The sequence below is a fragment of the Zootoca vivipara genome, chromosome 5, assembly GCF_965207765.1.
Source record: "Zootoca vivipara chromosome 5, rZooViv2.hap1.1, whole genome shotgun sequence".
Classification (NCBI taxonomy): domain Eukaryota; kingdom Metazoa; phylum Chordata; class Lepidosauria; order Squamata; family Lacertidae; genus Zootoca; species Zootoca vivipara.
Window position 1 is genome coordinate 33977871 of NC_142588.1, and position 20506 is coordinate 33998376.

General features: G+C 43.0%; 1 protein-coding gene across 7 annotated transcripts in view; it reads right to left on the reverse strand.

Moving 5' to 3' along the window:
- The window catches only part of PLCE1 (phospholipase C epsilon 1), a 129697-nt gene that overhangs the window by 94249 nt on the left and 14942 nt on the right, over positions 1-20506 (reverse strand). For 6 of the 7 annotated variants that reach the window (XM_035137908.3, XM_088670332.1, XM_035137906.3 and 3 more), the window contains one exon: positions 13671-15167. In XM_035137908.3, coding sequence (XP_034993799.3) covers positions 13671-14624 — 954 coding nt within the window. In that variant the 5' untranslated portion in view covers positions 14625-15167. Of the gene's footprint in view, positions 1-13670; positions 15168-15691; positions 16096-20506 lie in introns of those variants that run through there. The other variant, XM_060274857.2, reaches the window with a different exon arrangement.

The window sequence follows — 20506 nt, forward strand, 5'->3', positions numbered from 1 at the left end:
ACCCACGTCCCTTTAAAACCTATTATGTGTTAGTAAAATTAGAACTGAGATCTATAAGAACAATCCATTATCATAGAATTGTAGAGTTGGAAGGGATTCCAAGGGTCATAATCCAACCCCCTGCAATGCAAGAATCTCAACTAGATCATACATGACAAAAGGTCATCCAACCTCTGCTTTAAAACCTCCAAGAAAGGAGAGTCCACCACCTCTTGTGGGAGTCTGTTTCACTCTGACACAGCTCTTACTGTCAGAAAATTCTTCTTGATGTTTAGCTGGAATCTCCTTTTCTTGTAACTTGAATCCATTGGTTCCAGTCCTAGCCTCTAGAGCAGGAGAAAACAAGTTTCCTCCAACCTCCATGTGACAGCCCTTGAGAGATTTAGAGATGGCTATCATACCTCTTCTCAGTCACCTCTTTACCAGGCTAAGCATGCTCAGTTCCCTCAACCGTTCCTCATAAGACTTGGTTTCAAGACCATTGATTGCCCTCTTCTACACAAACGGTATTCCAGCTTGTCGATATCTTTCTTAAATATTGGTGTCCAGAACTGGACACAGTACTCCAAGTTTTAAGACACTGTACAAACTAATAAGAAACCGAGAAGAGACTTTCATGGTATTAGTCACTTTTTTTGACCATTAGTACCTCCCGGAGTACTGCCAACCTAGCAGTTCAAAAGCACGTCAAAGTGCAAGTAGATAAATAGGAACCGCTACAGCGGGAAGGTAAACGACGTTTCCATGTGCTGCTCTGGTTTGCCAGAAGCGGCTTTGTCATGCTGGCCACATGACCTGGAAGCTATACGCCGGCTCCCTCGGCCAATAATGCGAGATGAGCGCGCAACCCCAGAGTCGGTCACGACTGCACCTAATGGTCAGGGGTCCCTTTACCTTTACCTTTACCTCCCGGAGTGCTTGTATGCAGCCATGTGCCTGGTGGGAAGGGCGTCCAGGCAACTATGCAGCGGTATTGTATCCAAACCTAGAGAAGTCTTTTTTTGGTGACAAAGGGTGGAATAATCTATGCCTGTGTACACATTACCATTGATCCTGGCTCCAATGCACTCCCCAACCCTGGTGTTTGAAGCACATGACATTAACCACAATCAGGAAGACTGCCAATAGACTTTCCCTCAAAACAACTTTCATCTGGTTTGAAAAACAAGCCACACTCATTTTGCAGTTAAGCTGAGGTGTGCACACTAGAGACAGCTGTGGCACATGCGCAAATAACAGCTTCATTAATATGAGTTGGAGATGCTACGGACACAGGAAAACTACACAGGTGAAGCCATCCTGGCTCCCTTCTCTGGTGTGTACAGAAGCATGCAAATACATGAAATGCAGCGCTGTGTTTTAAGCCGCTAATGTTGATAGCCTATGTTAGTGGGGAAATGTGCTAGCAATTTGTATCGACTTATGTATACTGTCTATAGCAGCTGCCCTGTGCTGCAAGCTGAACAAGGTTAGGTGTGAAGTTTTCCAGGAGCAAGCAAATATGTTTTTAGATAGGTAACATGCATACAGTCCTAAGCTATTTTCCCTATGCCCCAAATATACAGTGGTACCTTGGTTCTCAAACTTAATCCGTTCTGGAAGTCCGTTCCAAAACTAAAGCATTCCAAAACCAAGGTGCGCTTTCCCATAGAAAGCAATGCAAAATGGATCAATCCGTTCCAGACTTTTAAAAACAACCCCTAAAACAGCAATTTCACATGAATTTTACTATCTAACGAGACCATTGATCCATAAAATGAAAGCAATAAACAATGTACTGCACCCACACAATCAATCAATCAATCTGTAGTAGCTGAACTTGGTTCCCCCCCCCACACACACACAGAGAGAAGAGCTGCAAAAACAAAAAATAAAAGAACAGACAGATCTCAGAGTAACACTCAAAACAATAATGTGGCACTCAAATTGGAAGTGCAATCCTCAAAACAGCATGTTTGTCTTCCAAAAAAAGTTTGCAGACCAGAACACTTCCGGGTTTGCAGTGTTTGGGTTCCAAGTTGTTTGAGTACCAAGGCGTTTGAGAACCAAGGAACCACTATATGAGGGAGGAATTATTCATCATGCAACTGGCACAGCAACAACAACCTACCCTTCGCAGCCCACTTTTTATGTCCTCTCTTCTCTCAGCAATATGAGGCAGAGGAGACATGATCGGCAACTCACCAGCCCCAGAGCAAGAAAATTACTGCAGCTGTGGGAGAGCAAATCAGGGGTGCAGGTGGCTTAGCAGCAGTGCCTAGATGGCCCCATTAAGTCTGATAGCTTTCACATGAAGGGGAGGCGAAGCAAGGAAAGTATCTCTCAGGATTCTTGCCCTATTCCTGTAGTTCTGAAAAGCCTTCAGCTTGCTACATTAATACTTTAAAAGGCAACTGGGCAGAGTTGTTTGCTTGTGTTGGGTGAGTGGGGGGTTAAGACAAATACCATTGACAGGGAGTTACATTAAGAAAATGAAGTGGGGAACTCTGAACCACAATTCCAGAAACTAAGAGATTTCACTCCACTCCTATCTCCAGCTCACCAAAGACACTAATTGTAAGAAAAGATGGAAGCAATTTTTTTGTTATTGTAACTCCCTGCCACTTTCCAAAACCATTTTAAGCCTAAAATATTCAAGGAATTAATGAATACATAGTATTCTGAGATAAGGACATGGTAAAAAAAAAAGTTGAAGGGTATGAAGATTCTTGCTGGCATTCCTAACTTAAAAGTTTTACTACACCACTTATTTTTTTCCTTCTAACCAGCTGGACACTTCCTTCTGGATGTAGGTTATTTCGGCCTTGGCAGATGAATAAAGAGAGTTCATTTTATGAGCAGTCAGACGAATGATTCAGGCTGAAAAACAATGATGGTCTTGGAAAGGCTCTTTTTTGCCACAGTTTTGTAAGCAGCTCATAGTTTCTTGTTATTTTGATTAAGCAGTGTATAAATCTTGCTAAATAAATAAACATTCTGGAGATGTAAGGCACAAGAGGTCTCATATTAGGACTCCCAACAGTGGTACTCAAGTAAGCTTCGTTTCTGTGGCATGAATCAGTGTTGATGTTGGCACAATGCAACAGCAATGGCAGGAGGGCTGGATTGGCTCTGCCAGTGCATTTGTACCATGCTGAGCTTGTTACCACCTTCCCCCCCCCGGCTCCCCAGTAAGCAGCAGGGGTGTGCACGACTGGAGGACTGTCAGGTGAGAGGGAGTGACATGCCATACATGAGTGTGAGTGTAGCGGGGGGGGGGGGAGAGGCTGCCCCCCCATCAAGTAAATAAATAAAAATACTTAACTGACCAACTGCATCACAAATAACTCGGTTCTGCCCCCCTAATACAATGCCTGTCCCCTTAAAATAAATCCTGGCTACGCCCATGCTTACCAGAGAGTGGAACTGCTAGCTTGCTTCATTCTGTGCGACAGTTTGTAGATCTGAGGCAATCAGGTGACACAAGGATTCTGCCTAGTCCAATAAAGACTTCTTTTCACTCTGGCACAGACTAAATTCTCACCCCACCTATCTGCTTTCTGGTTCACTTGCATAATGCCACATCTAAAAGTAAAGGAACTGGAAGTTTAAGAAGTTTAATTTGCTTTGCTTTGCCAGATTTCCAGTTCCTATCCATAAGCCTTCAGCTCACATATGCTAGAGCAAGTCTGGGGAATGTCAGCCCTCCAGGCCTCTCCCAAGCCTAGGGTTGCCAGACTCAACAGAGGACAGGACTTCTGTGCCTTTAATTGCCCTGCTCTCTTTTGAGTCTGGAAACCTTAAAGAGAAACCAGCAGACCCTTTGCTTGGAAATTAAACGAGGGGCCTGCTGGTTTCTCTTTAAGGTTTCCAAACTCAAAAGAGAGCAGGGCAATTGAAGGCACAGAAGTCCTGCTCTCTATTGAGTCTGGCAACCCTACCCAAGCTACACACAAACCTCAGCCACAACCTTAAGCAGACTAGCATACATACTATTCTTGAGTGTTTTTATCAGGCTAGCTGAAGGATAAAGACAGGTGTGTCAGTGTATGCTGAAAGCTGCCTACTTGCACAAAGGTAAAAGCTGTATTTGCCACTTTGGTTACTTTTGCCTCTGGCTTGTGAGCTCTGGAAGGTTGCCCAGAAGGGGGGGAAAGTTCCCCATCTCTGCATTAAAGGCAGAAGGTGACCCAACTATCAGTGACAATGGCCAGGGTTTAATGCTGGTGCACAAACAAGCTTAACAAGGCGAACACAAACAATAATTTCTGATTCTGGTGTAACAACAAACTATGGTTTGCCAAAAAAACCTAGCAAGTAACTAAATACTTTGAGCACACGGGAAGGACAGTGTGCAAGCCCAAGGCTGTTTCCTAGGTCATTTCTGTCGTGTGAACTGAGCCGGCGCATGAACGTTTAAAAGGTTTACCTTCAAAATCTAACATGATATGGTTTAAATGCTTCACATATGGGCCAACTACCATAACTGCAGCCTTTAAAGACTGGTAATAAGGAAACTGGCCTATGATACCACAGTTTTGCCCTGGTGGAAGGAACCCTGATACCATCTAGCACAAGGACTGCTTTAGTCTCTTAAGCTCCTTTAATATGCTATGATCCACCTTACAATACAGCCAATCTGTTCTTGGCAGCTCTAGTGAAACCAAAAGTATATCAGGTTTGTTCAAACACAGTTTAAGTGCTTTCCTGGCATATAAACAATGACATTCCCTTTCTTCTTTGCGAACTTGCAGCTTGGGCAGGAGGATAGTAACAGGCTATTTAGACATTATGAAATTTGATGTTTGCTGTGGGAGTGACCTCGTGACTTGTACTCAAGATCATCTAGTCCCTAAAGATACAGCTCTGAACACGCTATTCTTTCAATGAACCTGCCTATCATCCTAATTAAATACAGGAGCCAGAATCCAAAGAGCTGTGCACCTATTACTGTGTGTCAAAGAGGGATCCAGGGCTGTGTTTTCCCCAAGGGGATATTCATACACAGTTTGTGATATGGTGTTGGTTGTGGTGAGGTCAGCTGGACAGAATGAATAAAAATCAATGGCTCCGATCTTTAGCGCCATGTCCTCTTGAGGACATTTGCCCTGCTGTATATGACACTGGGCTGTAATAATGCCTCATTTTGGGGATTTAGGATGGAGAGATATGGGTGGGTATAGCAACCTTTGACTTAATTGGAATATAGCCTACTGATTGAGCCATATCTATATTGCCACCCACTTGCTCCTCTAACCCAGTCCATGCAACCCCCCTGAAGACTGCCCACCAGAGAAAGTGGCCCTTAACCCCAGTGCTTTAGGTTCCTACCTTCTCCCACCCCCCACATGCACGCCAGTTCCCTCCTTTATTTAATGTAGTAACCAAGGGGTTAATCTTGAACTCGGCAGAATATGTAGCAGGCTGTTGCAGGTACAGTTCCAGCGTAAGGCTGTGCTTGGTTTGTGCTATGTATCTTCTTTGCAAGCTAAGCCCACATATCCCAGCTTGATCACTGAGGTCCTCGGCAGGAACATCATTTGTTGTTGCTCGAGTTGGTGAGGCTCATTTGACAACAACAACAAGAAACCAAGCCTTTAGTGTCATCTGCTTGGTCCTGTAGACTACAGTACTCTGCCAACAGAGATTCAACAGGCACCTTCTGTGCCAAGTTTTTAATGCTTGCTGAAAACCTTTCTATTCCACCAGACCTATGGAAACAATTAACCAATAAACAATGGTTAATCAGTGTGTATTTTTTATTTCTTTAATGGTTTTATTGCTGTAAACCACTTTGATTCTAACTGGTGTATCCTTCAAGGGTATTGCTATTTCAACTGCAAAGCAAAGGTTATGAGCCCTCTCTCATGGGAAAATACTGGCTTAGATCAGACAGTCCTCCAAACCATGATTTGGAGCCCTCTGCGTCTCTTGATTTCTACTCTCCTAATTGATTATTTTATCTCCTGAAGCTACTGTAGCCAATTACTCTCTGTCTTTCCCATCAACACTGGATACAAATGAAATCTTGCCACCAAAGTGAAAGAAACATAGATCCAATAGTTAAATAAATAAAGTGAAGTGTTTTAAAGAAACTTGCAAATGCATAGAAAGCTGGAGCCATATCTTAAGGTTGCTATACACTAGAACCTGGATACTCAAACAGCTTAATTGATGAACAAATTGGCTCTCGAACGCCACAAACCCGGAAGTAAGTGTTCCAGTTTGCGAACATTTTTCGGAAGCCGGACATCCGATGTCGCTTCCGCACGAGTGCAGGAAACCCTTGCCAATCGGAAGCCACGCCTTGGTTTTTGAATGTTTTGGGAGTGGAACGGACTTTCGCAACGGATTAAGTTCGCAAACCAGAGTATTTCAAAAAGTAAAAACTAGGAGTTGTTTTTTGTTTTTTACAAAAACTCCCGCAGTTTTTCGATTTTAAGATCCAAGACAAAGTGCCACATTTTGGAAATCCCCCCCCCCCACAGGCCGGATGTCAACTCTGCCTTTGAAATCCCTGTAATGTCTGGGAAATGGCAGCCCTACCATACTTTGAATACAGAATGTTCAATGCTTAGCTTCTCCACTTTAAAAGATCCTTTTCATTATCATATCTTTGAAAACGCTCGGGTTGTTTGAGGTTTGCTTCCCTTGCTCAGAATAAATCCAGCTACAAAATAAATGCTGAAAGTTTTATTCAGTCTCCACCTGCTGGCCAGAAATTCAAATTCCAACAACCCAAGATTGAGAACAAAAATTATAAAAAGCGTATATGGCTAAAGGAAAGCAAAAAAATTATAACTCAGGATTCCAGTACTGCAGCCGCAACTGCAGTCAGCTATTTTCAAAATACTAATAAAAATCCCCTAAGCTGAAGAGGTATTTGAATATTGGTTCATAACTTTTAGTGAGAATATTTAGGCATCCAGAAGGAAGGAAATACATGTGTAACATACATATAGTACCGTATATATGGTGTTGAGTGTTAAGTATTTTTATATTACCTCAAACTTAGTTTTATAATTTAAGCCATTGTTGTTAAATCTGGACATAGTGTTTGTATCACCATGGGATCCTAAGAAAAAGTCACTATTCTCTTTTGGCTAGCTAGTTACATTCTAGTTGTTTCCTCAAATAACCAGGAAAAGAGCATAAAAACAGAAATGCAATTCAGTGTAGAGAACTGGAGGATTAGGCAACAACCTAACCCTAGCATCCTTTCAGAAGCTACAATAATAATAATAATAATGAAAAAGTGAGCTATTATTATGCCCAGTGCACTTTTTTTTGTTACAGAACTCACTAGCAAAGAGAATTGTCACCTATTTATGTATTTATTCCTTCCTGTAACCACCAATTTGTGCTGAAATGGCACCCATATCACTTTTATCAAGATACGAGTGCTAGCACCTTGGTTTTTTTTAGCCAACAAGATTACTGGTTATATCTTTAATAACAGAATGTTGTGGGTCACAACTGTTCAGCCATTAAGATAAAAGGCATTTAGTGGTATGCTTATTTACTACAACTTTTGAGTTTTACAGCTTCCACTTTTTCAAAATATATGAAACATGAAACATTTCATGTGGTTATAATTTTTAGTTTTTTTAGAAGCAGGTATCAGAGGCAAGATTTTGCCTCATACATTTGTATCCTTTTATTAACCTTTGTCTTGTGATTGGCTGATGCTGCATTTGTTTTGAGAATAGGACAAAGTTCAGAAGTAGTCCATATCATATTTATTTGACCAAAATTCAGAAAACAGTTATTGTCTATATGTGTAATTTTTTGTTGTTGTTCAATTCAAGTGTGCTTGTCTCACATATTTTGTGCTGTGTTAAGTCCCTTACAGTAAACCAACAACACAGCTATCTCTCAGGAATATTTTATATATAACTCACCATTTTTAATATGCAAAAAATTAGGAAAATCTTAGGCTAAACAAGGCTGCAATCTGAAGTCCTCAGTCATCACCAAATTAAACAAAAGTCTAATACCTGGTGTTTGTAAAAATCCAGAACATTAAACATTATGCAGAACAATTAGTCACATGCTCTAACAAACACAATGGCTTTGTTTTACAATCTCTTTTCACAATCCACATACTACTGAAAATAAAATCTCTCTCTAAATCTACCAAGACCACAGCATATCAGAAAATGTCAATGCTAAGAAAACAAGCTATTTATTATCCCAGTATAGCAAGGGATCTGTATTAATAATTTTCTCCACCAGAGGGTATATCCATCTCACTTTCAAATGAAAAGATTTAATAGGAGTCATACAACATACACATTTTATGTTTTACCCATTAGACAATTTTATCTCATTGGCTAGACAGTAGGGCTGGGCTATCACCAGTTAAACATCACAGTATTTGGGCACCCACAGTAGTGGCACCCACCCTGTGGAATGCCCTCCCACCAGAGGTCAAAGAGAACAACAACTACCAGACCTTTAGAAGGCATCTCAGGGCAGCCCTGTTTAGGGAAGATTTTAATGTTAGATGGATTTCTGTATTTAAATATTTTGTTGGAAGCCGCCCAGAGTGGCTGGGGCCAGATGGGCGGGGTATAAATAAATTATTATTATTATTATTATTATTATTATTATTATTATTATATCACAATATCTGAAATAAGGTTGGAGTTATGTAGAGGTGAACATGCTAATGTCCTGGCAACTGCTACTACTTATGCGTCTAACTCTAAAACTGATAATTTTTACTTACCTTTAACATATTGTTACAACTGTTATGTTATAGTACTACTGTACCAATAATAGCACATTTTCTCTAAAATTAAATCTGCATAAGCAATTAGTAGCATAGATATCATAGGTTCCCTAAAAATAGAAATAGATTAGGTATTCTTCCCCCCCCCTTTAAAAAATTCAGTATGTTCTGCTCTGAAAGGGTCTAGTGCAGGCACCCCCAAACTGCGGCCCTCCAGATGTTTTGGCCTACAACTCCCATGATCCCTAGCTAACAGGACCAGTGGTTGGGGAAGATGGGAATTGTAGTCCAAAACATCTGGAGGGCTGAAGTTTGGGGATGCCAGGTCTAGTGTTTGCTGGGGAAGTGATAGCAGTTACCTGAGTCATGGAAAGCAAGGCAAATCAGGACCCTGGGCAGCTCCTAGATGACCCTCCTTAAATGGTCCATAGTAGATTTGATGCTCCTGTATGGCTGTGGGACAGGAGAAGCTATAAGGGAGTCATCCTCAGAATAGGAGGGTGATGGGAGAGCCTTACCTCCAGACAGACTGGAGGGTTGTGTGTCAAGGGCTCCCCCTCCCCTAAGTGTGGTGACTTACAAATCACATGAATCGGAGTCCTTGGGGCAACAACTGGGGCTTGGGGCAGGTCCCCCACTCCTCCACAGCTTTTGAGGCTCCTGGGAGGCCTGGAACATCAGTGCTGCTGTGAGTACTGGAAGGACTGCTCCCCCTGAGGCCCACTTCCACCTGGGGCTTGGGGCGGGTCCCCCACTCCACCACAGCTTTTAAGGCTCCTGGGAGGCCTGGAACATTGGTGCTGCTGCTGCTCTGCCAGGGAGTGTTTGGGAGGACTGCTCCCCCTGAAGCCCACTCCCAAACACTCCCTGGCAGAGCAGCAGCAGCAGCAGCAATGTTCCAGGCCTCCCAGGAGCCTTAAAAGCTGTGGTGGAGTGGGGGACCCGCCCCAAGCCCCAGGTGGAAGTGGGCCTCAGGGGGAGCAGTCCTTCCAGTACTCACAGCAGCACTGATGGTGCATGCTCTAGTTATCTCTCGCTTGGACTACTGCAATGCGCTCTACGTGGGGCTACCTTTGAAGGTGACCCGGAAACTACAACTAATCCAGAATGCGGCAGCTAGACTGGTGACTGGGAGCGGCCGCCGAGACCACATAACACCGGTCCTGAAAGACCTACATTGGCTCCCAGTACGTTTCCGAGCACAATTCAAAGTGTTGGTGTTGACCTTTAAAGCCCTAAACGGCCTCGGTCCGGTATACCTGAAGGAGCGTCTCCACCCCCATCGTACTGCCCGGACACTGAGGTCCAGCTCCGAGGGCCTTCTGGCGGTACCCTCACTACGAGAAGCCAAGTTACAGGGAACCAGGCAGAGGGCCTTCTCGGTAGTGGCACCCACCCTGTGGAATGCCCTCCCACTAGAGGTCAAAGAGAACAACAATTACCAGACCTTTAGAAGGCATCTCAAGGCAGCCCTGTTTAGGGAAGCTTTTAATGTTTGATGGATTTCTGTATTTTAATGTTTGATGGATTTTTGTATTTTAGAATTTCTGTTTTGTTGGAAGCTGCCCAGAGTGGCTGGGGGAACCCGGCCAGATGGGCGGGGTATAAATAATAAATTATTATTATTATTATTATTATTATTATTATTATTATTATTATTAGCTGCACTGGTTGTAACAGGCCTTTGAGTTGATGGAGGTCTCTACTACCTGATGCTGTTTGACACTTTCTAGGCCTGCAAATGGACCCAGGTGGCGCTGTGGTTAAACCACTGAGCCTAGGGCTTGCCGATCAGAAGGTCGGCGGTTCGAATCCCTGTGACGGGGTGAGCTCCCGTTGCTTGGTCCCAGCTCCTGCCAACCTAGCAGTACGAAAGCACGTCAAAATGCAAGTAGATAAATAGGAACCGCTACAGCGGGAAGGTAAACGGCGTTTCCATGTGCTGCTCTGGTTTGCCAGAAGCGGCTTTGTCATGCTGGCCACATGACCTGGAAGCTATATGCCGGCTCCCTCGGCCAATAATGCGAGATGAGCGCGCAACCCCAGAGTCGGTCACGACTGGACCTAATGGTCAGGGGTCCCTTCACCCTTTACCTTTAGGCCTGCAAATAACCTGTAAAAAGGCACTTAATTAGGCCCCAGTAAGGTTGTAGGGCCAGCCAGCTCACTCATCCTGAACAGGATCCATCTGCACCCACTAAAACTGTTGTGATCCACAGAGATGCCCATCACTAAGGAGTGATGGTCCAAGCAAGGGAAGATCAATTCCTGATTCCAAAGACAACTGCACCTTGAAGGTAGTCCAAGGTGTGGGTTCAAGACCACCAATATTGCTCCTGGAGCTGAAGCCTCATGTAATCTCAGCAAGATCCTAGAGCAAGCGGGTGAATTTTATAGCTAGGTGCTTACCAGAATCAGCTCCTTCTGAGGCTGGGTTAACTCTCTCAGAAGCTTTATTCTTTTTCTGTCTTTCAATGATGATAACCTACCTTTCAATAACAACAACAACAACAACAACAACAACAAATTATTTATACCCCGCAACAACAACAACAACAACAACAACAAATTATTTATACCCCGCCCATCTGACCGGGTTCCCCCAGCCACTCTGGGCGGTTTCCAACAAAACATTAAAATACAGAAATCCATCAAACATTAAAAGCTTCCCTAAACAGGGCTGCCTTAAGATGCCTTCTAAAGGTCTGGTAATTGTTGTTTTCTTTGACCTCTGGTGGGAGGGCATTCCACAGGGTGGGTGCCACTACCGAGAAGTCCCTATAATTCTATAATTAATTAAAACACAAGCTGTCTTAATGAGAAAAAACATAAACCACAACTAAAATTAACCAAACAGAAATAGCATCATAAAAACTATATCAGCAACAGCAGAATATCAGACTAGCCTTTTGACTGCCATCATCTCAATATAGGAACAACTATGTGTACACAAATAGGGCAGCTGCGATGTGTGTTAACTAATATTTGCATTTGTGGCAAAATAAGCTTGCTCTGCATTTTAAAACTATTAGTATGCACTTCCCCTGCCCATGTAGAAAGATTATATCAGTGTTACTGCATATGACATTGCCTCCAAGTACTCAATTACTTAAACTAAATTTTGATGTCAATGTGTTCAGCCACTAAGAAATATTTTTTTAAAGCATGCATTTAATTTTTTTTTAAAAAAAGACATAAAAGTAATCTATTTGAATCTGGTCACAAACATGGTTCATAACAAGATTTGAAAATGAAGTATTTTCATATCATGAAAGTGTGCCAGAACCAGAATTAACATACAGATAAATGTATTTTCACAGAATCACACAGTTCCTCACATATTAATCCACATAAAGTAAGACAATAATAATAAATAATAATAAAGAAGACAGAAGAAGCATATAAGAGCACAGGAACAGCCAGGGCCGTCTTAAGCATACCCGGCGCCCTGGTGTGATCCCTCTGGTGCCCCCCCTTTCCCAGAGGTGGCAGTGGGAGCTGTGTGGGGCTCGGCGTGATGTCTTCATTGCCTTGTGCTGCCGCCGCGGCACCGCTGGCCGAGCTGCTGGGTGAGGCGCTAGGGCGCCTGACGGCTCGGTGGTGCCCGTGGCCTCGCTCGTGGGGCTCTACTGCGGCGCCGGCAGCAGCGCAGCCAGAGCTGCCGCCGCGGCAGACGCCAGAGCCGGAGCTGAGCTGGGCGCGCAGCTGGCCGCTAGCCTGGCCGCTAGCCTGGCCGCCTTCTACACGTGCTTCCAGCCGGCCCGAGGCAAAGCTGGAGCCGGAGCGGCACCGGAGCAGCGCCAGCGGCAGCAGCGCCTGAAGATCAGCGCTGGCAAGAAGCCATACGGGCCATGTTGACAAGCGCCAGAAGGTGGGCTCTGCAGACGGAACAGGGTCCTAGTGCCTCTGCTCCGCTTGCTTTGCTCCCTGCTCTCCCGTGAGCGGCGCGGCTGGCGGAGGAAAAAGGGAGGCCGCCGCGCATCTCCCCCACTTGCTGGGGCGCCCCTCAGCACCCCTCAGCGCCCCCTGAGCACCCAGGCGCCATGGTGCACTGCGCCACTGGAGGTCTACCTAGAGCCGGCCCTGGGAACAGCCTGGCTGAATCTGACCAAAGTCCTATTTAGTCCAGCATTCTGTTCTCACAGCCTGGTTCACACATAATTCTAAACAATGGTTTATTAAGCTATGGCCTATTAAACCATGGCTTAGCATTGTATGTAAATGCTGCCTGCAGTTTAACTATGGCATGTTTACTGCTAACAAACCACAATCTGAAGTTGTGGTTTGTTGCTGAGAATAGTTGAGATAGTTAATAACCAACAACATGCACTAAAGTGCCTGCAGAGCAGTCAACTCTAGACGGTTTTGATAGCAATATATACTTTATCCACACATACAAAAAAGAAAATCAATTTTTAAATAATAAAGCTATTGCCACATTTATTTTAAAAGAACTGATAGAGATGGATTGTAATTTCTTGTTTTAATTTAGAGACAAGCTAGGTCATTAAACATAATGCAATTTTTCAGTTTTGAATTTCTCAAGCACAGGTGTGACAGGCATTGGGGGGGGAGGGGATGCTGCAAAGCTGCCCTCCTAACACCTGCCAGGCATAGCTGCCAAGTTTTCCCTTTTCTCGCGAGGAAGCCTATTCAGCATAAGGGAAAATCCCTTTAAAAAAGGGATAACTTGGCAGCTATGCTGCCAGGAGGAGGATGCCTGGATAGTGGTGGGGCAGGGAAGGGCTGCAATGTGGCAGGAGTGCTACATTGGTTCCACTGGTGCACCCCTGCAACTCCAATCTTGCCAGAACCCTGACCCAACTCCTGGCACTGTCCAGGTACATAGTAGCAACAGCAGCATCATGAAGATGGCTCCACAGAAGCACTCAACCAGCTGCTCTTGCTCAAGCACTAAGTTTAGAAAGGCATCTGAAAGTTATAAAAAGACACTTACCCCATGCCATATGGACTGCAGAAGGCAAGAACTTAATGCTTGGCTCACTGAAATCTGAAAGGCAATTAATTCTTCTGATATAATCCTAGAGTGCCTTAATTCATCGTGGGTTCTCTTCCGGTCAAGACAACTCCCGGCGACAGCTCCTATGTGTCCCGATGGTAAAGTTTTAACAATAGCTCTTGTTCCAGTATAGACCGATTTCTTAACCTCCTTATCATTTTTGCAAAATCTTCTGACTAATAAAGTGGAGCGCTCTTTCTTAGTACGAGAAAAATCTTCATCCATTTCTTCTCCGTGGCCTTCGTTGCAGTTTTGATAATGGCTCAAACTGGGCTTTGAAAGCAGTCTTCCAGTAATATTACCGCTAGAAAAATTGTGACCTGAGCATGCCATGTTGAGTTTTGGGGTTGTTCTTTCCAAATACAAATAGTTATCCACTGTAGTGTCACAGGAACCACACAACTGTTGTCCAGTTTTATTCCCACAGGTAGCTGGTAGCTCCATTGTTTTACAAGCGCAAGCTGCAGAATTATTGGTGCAATCATTATAAGCCTGTACTGGCTGTAAGCATTTGTTCCAAATGAAGCTGTTGTGCAAGGTACCCAAACTTTTTGAGATGTTCTTTCTCTCTTTAACATAATTGAAATCAGCACTCTCAGTTTCATTTTCATTTTCATTTACTGAGGACTGGCTTCTTAGTGGCTTCAACTCAACTTGAGATCCATCCATTTGTAACTGAATTTCAGCATACACAGTTCTTTCCAGTGAAGAAGGAATCCCAGTTTCTAAACATTTGTCTTTATTTGCCAAAGAGTTACATGCTTTATATAAGTGGTTATGTATAGTGTTGTTTTTGTAGCTTTTCTGTATAATGTCATAATTTATGTTAAGAAACTCCACAGAAGCAGGGATACATATGCTTCTCTCCCAGGGTTTTCTGCTATCAGTCATTTCTTTCTCATGTGGTAAATAAAAACACTGAGCAGCTTTTCTTCACGTTTTTGGAAGAGAGAGTTGCGTGCATCCAATTTCTTTGTACTTTCATAACTGGCATCTAGGGTGCGTTATCTTTATCGCCATTTCCTTTCTGGTGGACTGAAAACTCTGCCAAAGACCAAATGCAGACACTGCTGTTTCTCTTCAGAGAGCATCTTGAAACACAGGCCTCAGACACTACCCTGCTTTCCCTCAAATACCATTAATTACATCATAGCATTGGAAGAAAAGCAAAACACTGCTATATCTTCACAGCAGACTTACAGCATACAAACACAGCTGTATTATTAATGGCCTTCAGAATGCTATTTATGGTGGATTGCCACATAATGCTTGAGTATTTGTTTGTAATAGCACAGTTTTCTTCTCTCACAAGCAAACACTTCCATCATAGGATACACCTATACCCCGCCTTGTTCCTTGCTATATGTCTTGGAAGAGTAAGTTGGGGAGATGTAATTATTCCTTAGGCCATGGAACTTCCAGTTCATCAACAGCCTGCAAAACAAAACAAAAACAAAACCATATTTAATACACAATGCCAGGTGTAACCTGCATATCCATAATGAAAGAGCATGGAGTGTATTAACAGATACTTAAGAACTGCAGATCATCCTTCAGAACACATTCAATAGTGCTTTTGTTTATAGCTGAAGTTTTCCCTCCAAGCTCCCTTTGAGAGATTCAGAATATGTGGGATGAACAGACATGCAACATACCACCCCAACCTTACCTCTTCAGACAGAATCTGATCAGGCTCCATCCCATCCATTTATTTGTAGATAAATCTGCAGTCCCACAAGGTAGCCAAGACCTTTGACTTTCCACCGACCTTATCTCCCTCCCCTCAAACGCTTCCCTTTTAGGAAACCCTTCTCTACAATATTATTTCTGAGACAAGTGTGGAGGAAACAAAATGGGAATTAAAACTGCATTATCCAAAACTCTGTCAGCAGATGGGACATTTGGATTAAAAAGCAACATCTTTCACCATCTAAACCAGAAGTGGTTAGCCTATGTACCTTCTAGTGTTGTTCATATCAGGTCCAGACAGCATGGCCAACACTTAGGCAGTCCAGCAACATCCTCCCCAATCTCCACTCCACAGGAAAGCTGTGGGGGCAGACCCAGAATCCCTGCTCCCCCTTTGAAAGTGGCTGAACTTGGATTGAACAGGAGAGATTATCCCCTCCTCCAACTCAAGTTCCCACCATTCAGGGTCCTGCTCTGTTTCATCCTTTTCCTTTTGCATCAAAGCCTGCCAATCAAAGCCCAATCCCAATCCTGATAGCACTGCAGGACTCATGGCAGATTAAACGTTTTCATTACTTCTATCAAACAATTCACAGAAGCCTAAGACTACAAAATAAGGCGAGGGTCCTTTAGCCATCCAGCCAGCTCCTCCAAGTCCTTTGTAACTCGCTATGCTTTAGCCTAGCTCAATGCAGACACATTTATTGTAGATGCCCAGGAAGAGAATGCTTTGGCCAGCACTGCCCTCTCATGGAGCTATCAAAGATCCTTTTCTTTCTTGCTGTCTGCTTGGACTTAACTCAGACCAGACACCACTGCCCACTTCTCAGCTGCCTCAAGCTCTCACAGTTGGACAGAGGCTGTTATTTTAAGGGCTGGAATGCAAAGCAGAGAGCAAACACTACCAGGTATGGACAGAAGACTGGATAAAATTGATCACTCTACTTGCCTAAAGAACAATATAAAACCAGGGTGGGGCATGAATGTTTGCTTTGTAAGCAACAACCATAGACACTAAGTCTAGTTTTGTCAACAGACTAGAAGAGTTTGTGTCAGATTGTAATAAGAAACAAGAGGAAAACCAGGTGCACTCTGACTCTATTACTTTGTTTATTTGTGGTAATCAAGCCAGCTTTCTATGTGCAAAGTAACAATGATATTCTACCAAATTAATGCATTGGTTTGATTTTTTTTTCCTGGATCATGGTACTCACTAGAGAGGTGAAACCATGAACCAGGCCAAATCAAAATAAGTATTATATTGAACAGAGGTAGAAGTTAGTGGAGTCTGGTCTCTCTGTATGCATTTAGTACACACACAGATCTCTACCAACATAAATGGAGTGTTTTGCTACACATATATCACAGCCTGTGTTAATTAATCTCAAATAAATACCGTACTCTGGCTCTGCAGTCCTAATCACTAACACATTGGAATCCTGATTTCATATTAGAATCCGGATTTTCTTTTTTTAAAGCATTATTAACATTTTAAACTGCTTATATTATAACTGTCATAAGCACAAAAAGGAGGTTTATCACTAATGGAACTTGGAGCTACATAACAACCCTTTTGATATAGGCATGGACATGCATTTGTTTACAAGTACAGTGGTACCTCGGTTTAAGTACACAATTGGTTCCGGAAGTCTGTACTCAACCTGAAGCGTACTTAACCTGAAGCGAACTTTCCCATTGAAAGTAATTGAAAGTGGATTAATCCGTTCCAGACGGTCCGCGGAGTACTTAAACTGAAGCGTACTTAACCCGAAGTATGAGTGTAATTGGTTCTGGAAGTCTGTACTTAACCTGAAGCGTACTTAACCTGAAGTGAACTTTCCCATAGAAAGTAATGGAAAGTGGATTAATCCGTTCCAGACGGGTCCGCGGAGTACTTAAACTGAAAGTACTCAAACTGAAGCATACTTAAACCGAGGTATGACTGTACCTCTGTCTATCTCTTTCACATGGATATCAACATCTATTTTAGTGCAGTACCTGCTATCAACATTCCCAAGGACTCAGTTCAGTCCACTGCAGTAACTACATGCAGAGGGATCACTACAGGGTATGTATAACAAAGCTCTCTTTCTTCCCCTACAATGTGGACACCAAGCCACTGTGAGGAATCAGGCACCTCTGCTCACGCAACAAATGCAAAGCTTGGAGACTTGCCATCAGACCTAAACGTCAGGTGCACTGAATGTCTGCTCACAAAGGATGTAAGGGAGAACTGGCTCTGTTATGCCTTATGCTCCACATGCAAGCACTGCACCCACCATGACCTGAATCAAGCCCCATGATTTCACAATGAAAGATTCCAAAGATATAATCTGGATTTGTTTAGCGCTGAAAGCACAATATCCAGGTAGTACATGGGAAACGAATGTGAAGCAATGTGCAGGCAAAGGCTCCTTTCATTAATACCATCACTAATCCAGTAAATAACAAAAAAGGCTAATTTTGATACATCAGAGAAATGCAACGCGTTCCATGCATCAGCAAAGCAAAATAAGTATGAGAGGAAACAGATTCAGCACGGATAAATCACATTAGATCAGAGGTCAAACAGCAGAAACAATATAAAAATGATACATCATGGCAAATTGTCAGTATTCATGGTCACAACATGTTACTCTTTACAGTGAAAATTATATTTGTTGAAGCGTTGTTGTTGGATTTTAAATAACATACAGCAATAAGGTGAAATTAAAATATCTAGAGTAATATTCAATATGGCATTTCTAAAACAGAATTGGATTAAAGGTGGAAATAAATCAACATAAGCTGAAACAAGCAAGGTGCTTTTGGGGTGGCATGTGCTGCCAGTGCTGTTTCAAAGAAGGGGAAAACAGGAAACTTATTGGAGTAAGATTACACCAATGATGGTGTGTAACAGCTGTTAATATAATGGCACTTCTCTCAGGATAGGGGAAGTGGGGACAGCTACAGCTTGGAAAGCTTGTTGCCCAATTTACCGTACTTTTAAAGAAGCTCTCCATGCATCAATGTGTGAAACAACCAGGTCACATAATCTGACCAGCATGTTTATTGAAATTGGGAAGAACTAGACTACGGTTGTCAACACAATTCACACAAACACTCCATCAATGATAGAGTGGTGGTGAGTTGCTTACTTAGAGCAGTGGTTCCCAACAGGTGGTCCGCGGACCCCCAGGGGTCCGCGAGCTATGCCAGAGAGGTCCGCAAGATGCTATTAGAATAAAAAATATATTAAATATATTTCGTATGATAACAGATTTTTTGTTTTGGCCGCTTCCTGCATGAGCAGAGTCTAGCGCAAAACTAGAATTAGATAGAGGCAGTAGTTCTGCTGTATGCTGTTAGGTGGCGCTTTACAAACACTACTGTTTTGCAAAGAGGCAGTGCACGCATTCTACTAACGCTCACCTCCCCAAGATGCTTTGCGCGCATCGGTTTCATTTGTGCGCTACTGCGCAGGTACCCTGTCTTCTCCATTCCCCTCCCTCCTCCCTGGCGCGCGCTGCCTCTTTACAAAACAGTAGTGTTTGTAAACAAAGTGTTTTTCGCGGAAGCTACAGTTCATGTAGTTAAAAATGGACCGTTGGTTAAAAAGTGGTTCATCTCATTAAGAACTGAAAATTAAAACTAACTGTATACTGATGGAGTACTCTGTTGTAACTGTAAAAAACGTATAAATATAAAATATAAAAAGACTCTTAATTTGGCTCTCACTTTTTAATTTTAGGATTAGGAATTAATGGGGGTCCTTGTCACAATAGCGGCTCGATGAGGGGTCCTCGATAAAATTTTGCTGGGAACCCCTGACTTAGCGGTTTAGATTTCAAGCTTAGATTGTGAGTCCCATTTACCTCATTGGAGTTTACTTGTAAGTAGACATACATAGGATTGCCTTGTAAGATACTGAATTAACTTCCTGGCCTTAGGCAAGCCATTCTCTGTCAACCTGAAAAAGAAAACAACTTCCCTTCCATTGCCCAGTAATGGCATTAAGAACTGCAAATGAAACCTGTGCAGTTTTGCCATGGCTGAATGCTTATTGGTTTGTGGTTTTTTGGCTTTTACACTGGTGGCATCAGTATTGTGGAACGCTCTCCCCGCTGAAATAAGAAGGGCCCCATCTATACTGGCATTCTGCTGGCCCTTGAACACATACCTGTTTAGGCAAGCATTCACCTGATCTCCTGACCTGAACTTTGTGTCTTACCTAAGCACTACATTCTAGGTGTCTTTGCTGAAGGATGTTAATATCCCCAATATTCTCCATTGATTTCAGAGTGTGTAGATAATATAATAGAGAGCAACAGCAGGGAAACCCTGATCCCCAAAATAGAACTGGAGCTGAAGGGTGGGGGGACTATCAGCTGGCTCGTGTTAAGGAATGACTGACTATAAAGTCCAGAGACTAGCATCTTGGTAGAGAGAATCTAAGTATTAAATGTCAGGGGTCTATTGATAGAGTTGAAGAGTTATTTGCATGGCTGCATATTGAACAGTGAAGCACTCGGACTTAAGCAGGGCACTGAATAAATACCCAAACTCACTGAGTTCAAGCCAGATGATGTTAGTTTAACTTACCAGTATATCCATTAGAAATCAGTGGGAGTTAATGTCAACTAACTTTAGTCAGGATCCAACCCATAAAGTGTAAAGAATCTGAATAATGATTTGGATTGTGCTGTCCTTGCTAATGAAAAAACAACACTTTGGCTTTTCCACAAATTGGTCATAATAATGAATGCTGATTAGTAAGCAGTTCGGGCAGCAGATCACTTCCACCACCCTTTAAGATAGTTGGCTTGCAGTCACCTGCGGAGCAGGAGAATGCTGTGAAACTGGCTTCCCCAGTTTCTTGGGCTGAAGGGTCATGAAATCTCCAATGGAGGTAATTCAAACTAAAGGGGGGGTTAGCTCTCAAAGTCCACCTTTGTGTCTAGCCTGCAAAAACCTCTTATTGTTTGGGATCTGATGTTGCTGTCTATTACAGTCTACTGGTTCTTGTTTCCATATCCCAGCAGTACCTGGTCTATTGAAGGTAGAATAGAAATAATATTTCAATAATGATTCAAGTCTCTGTTACT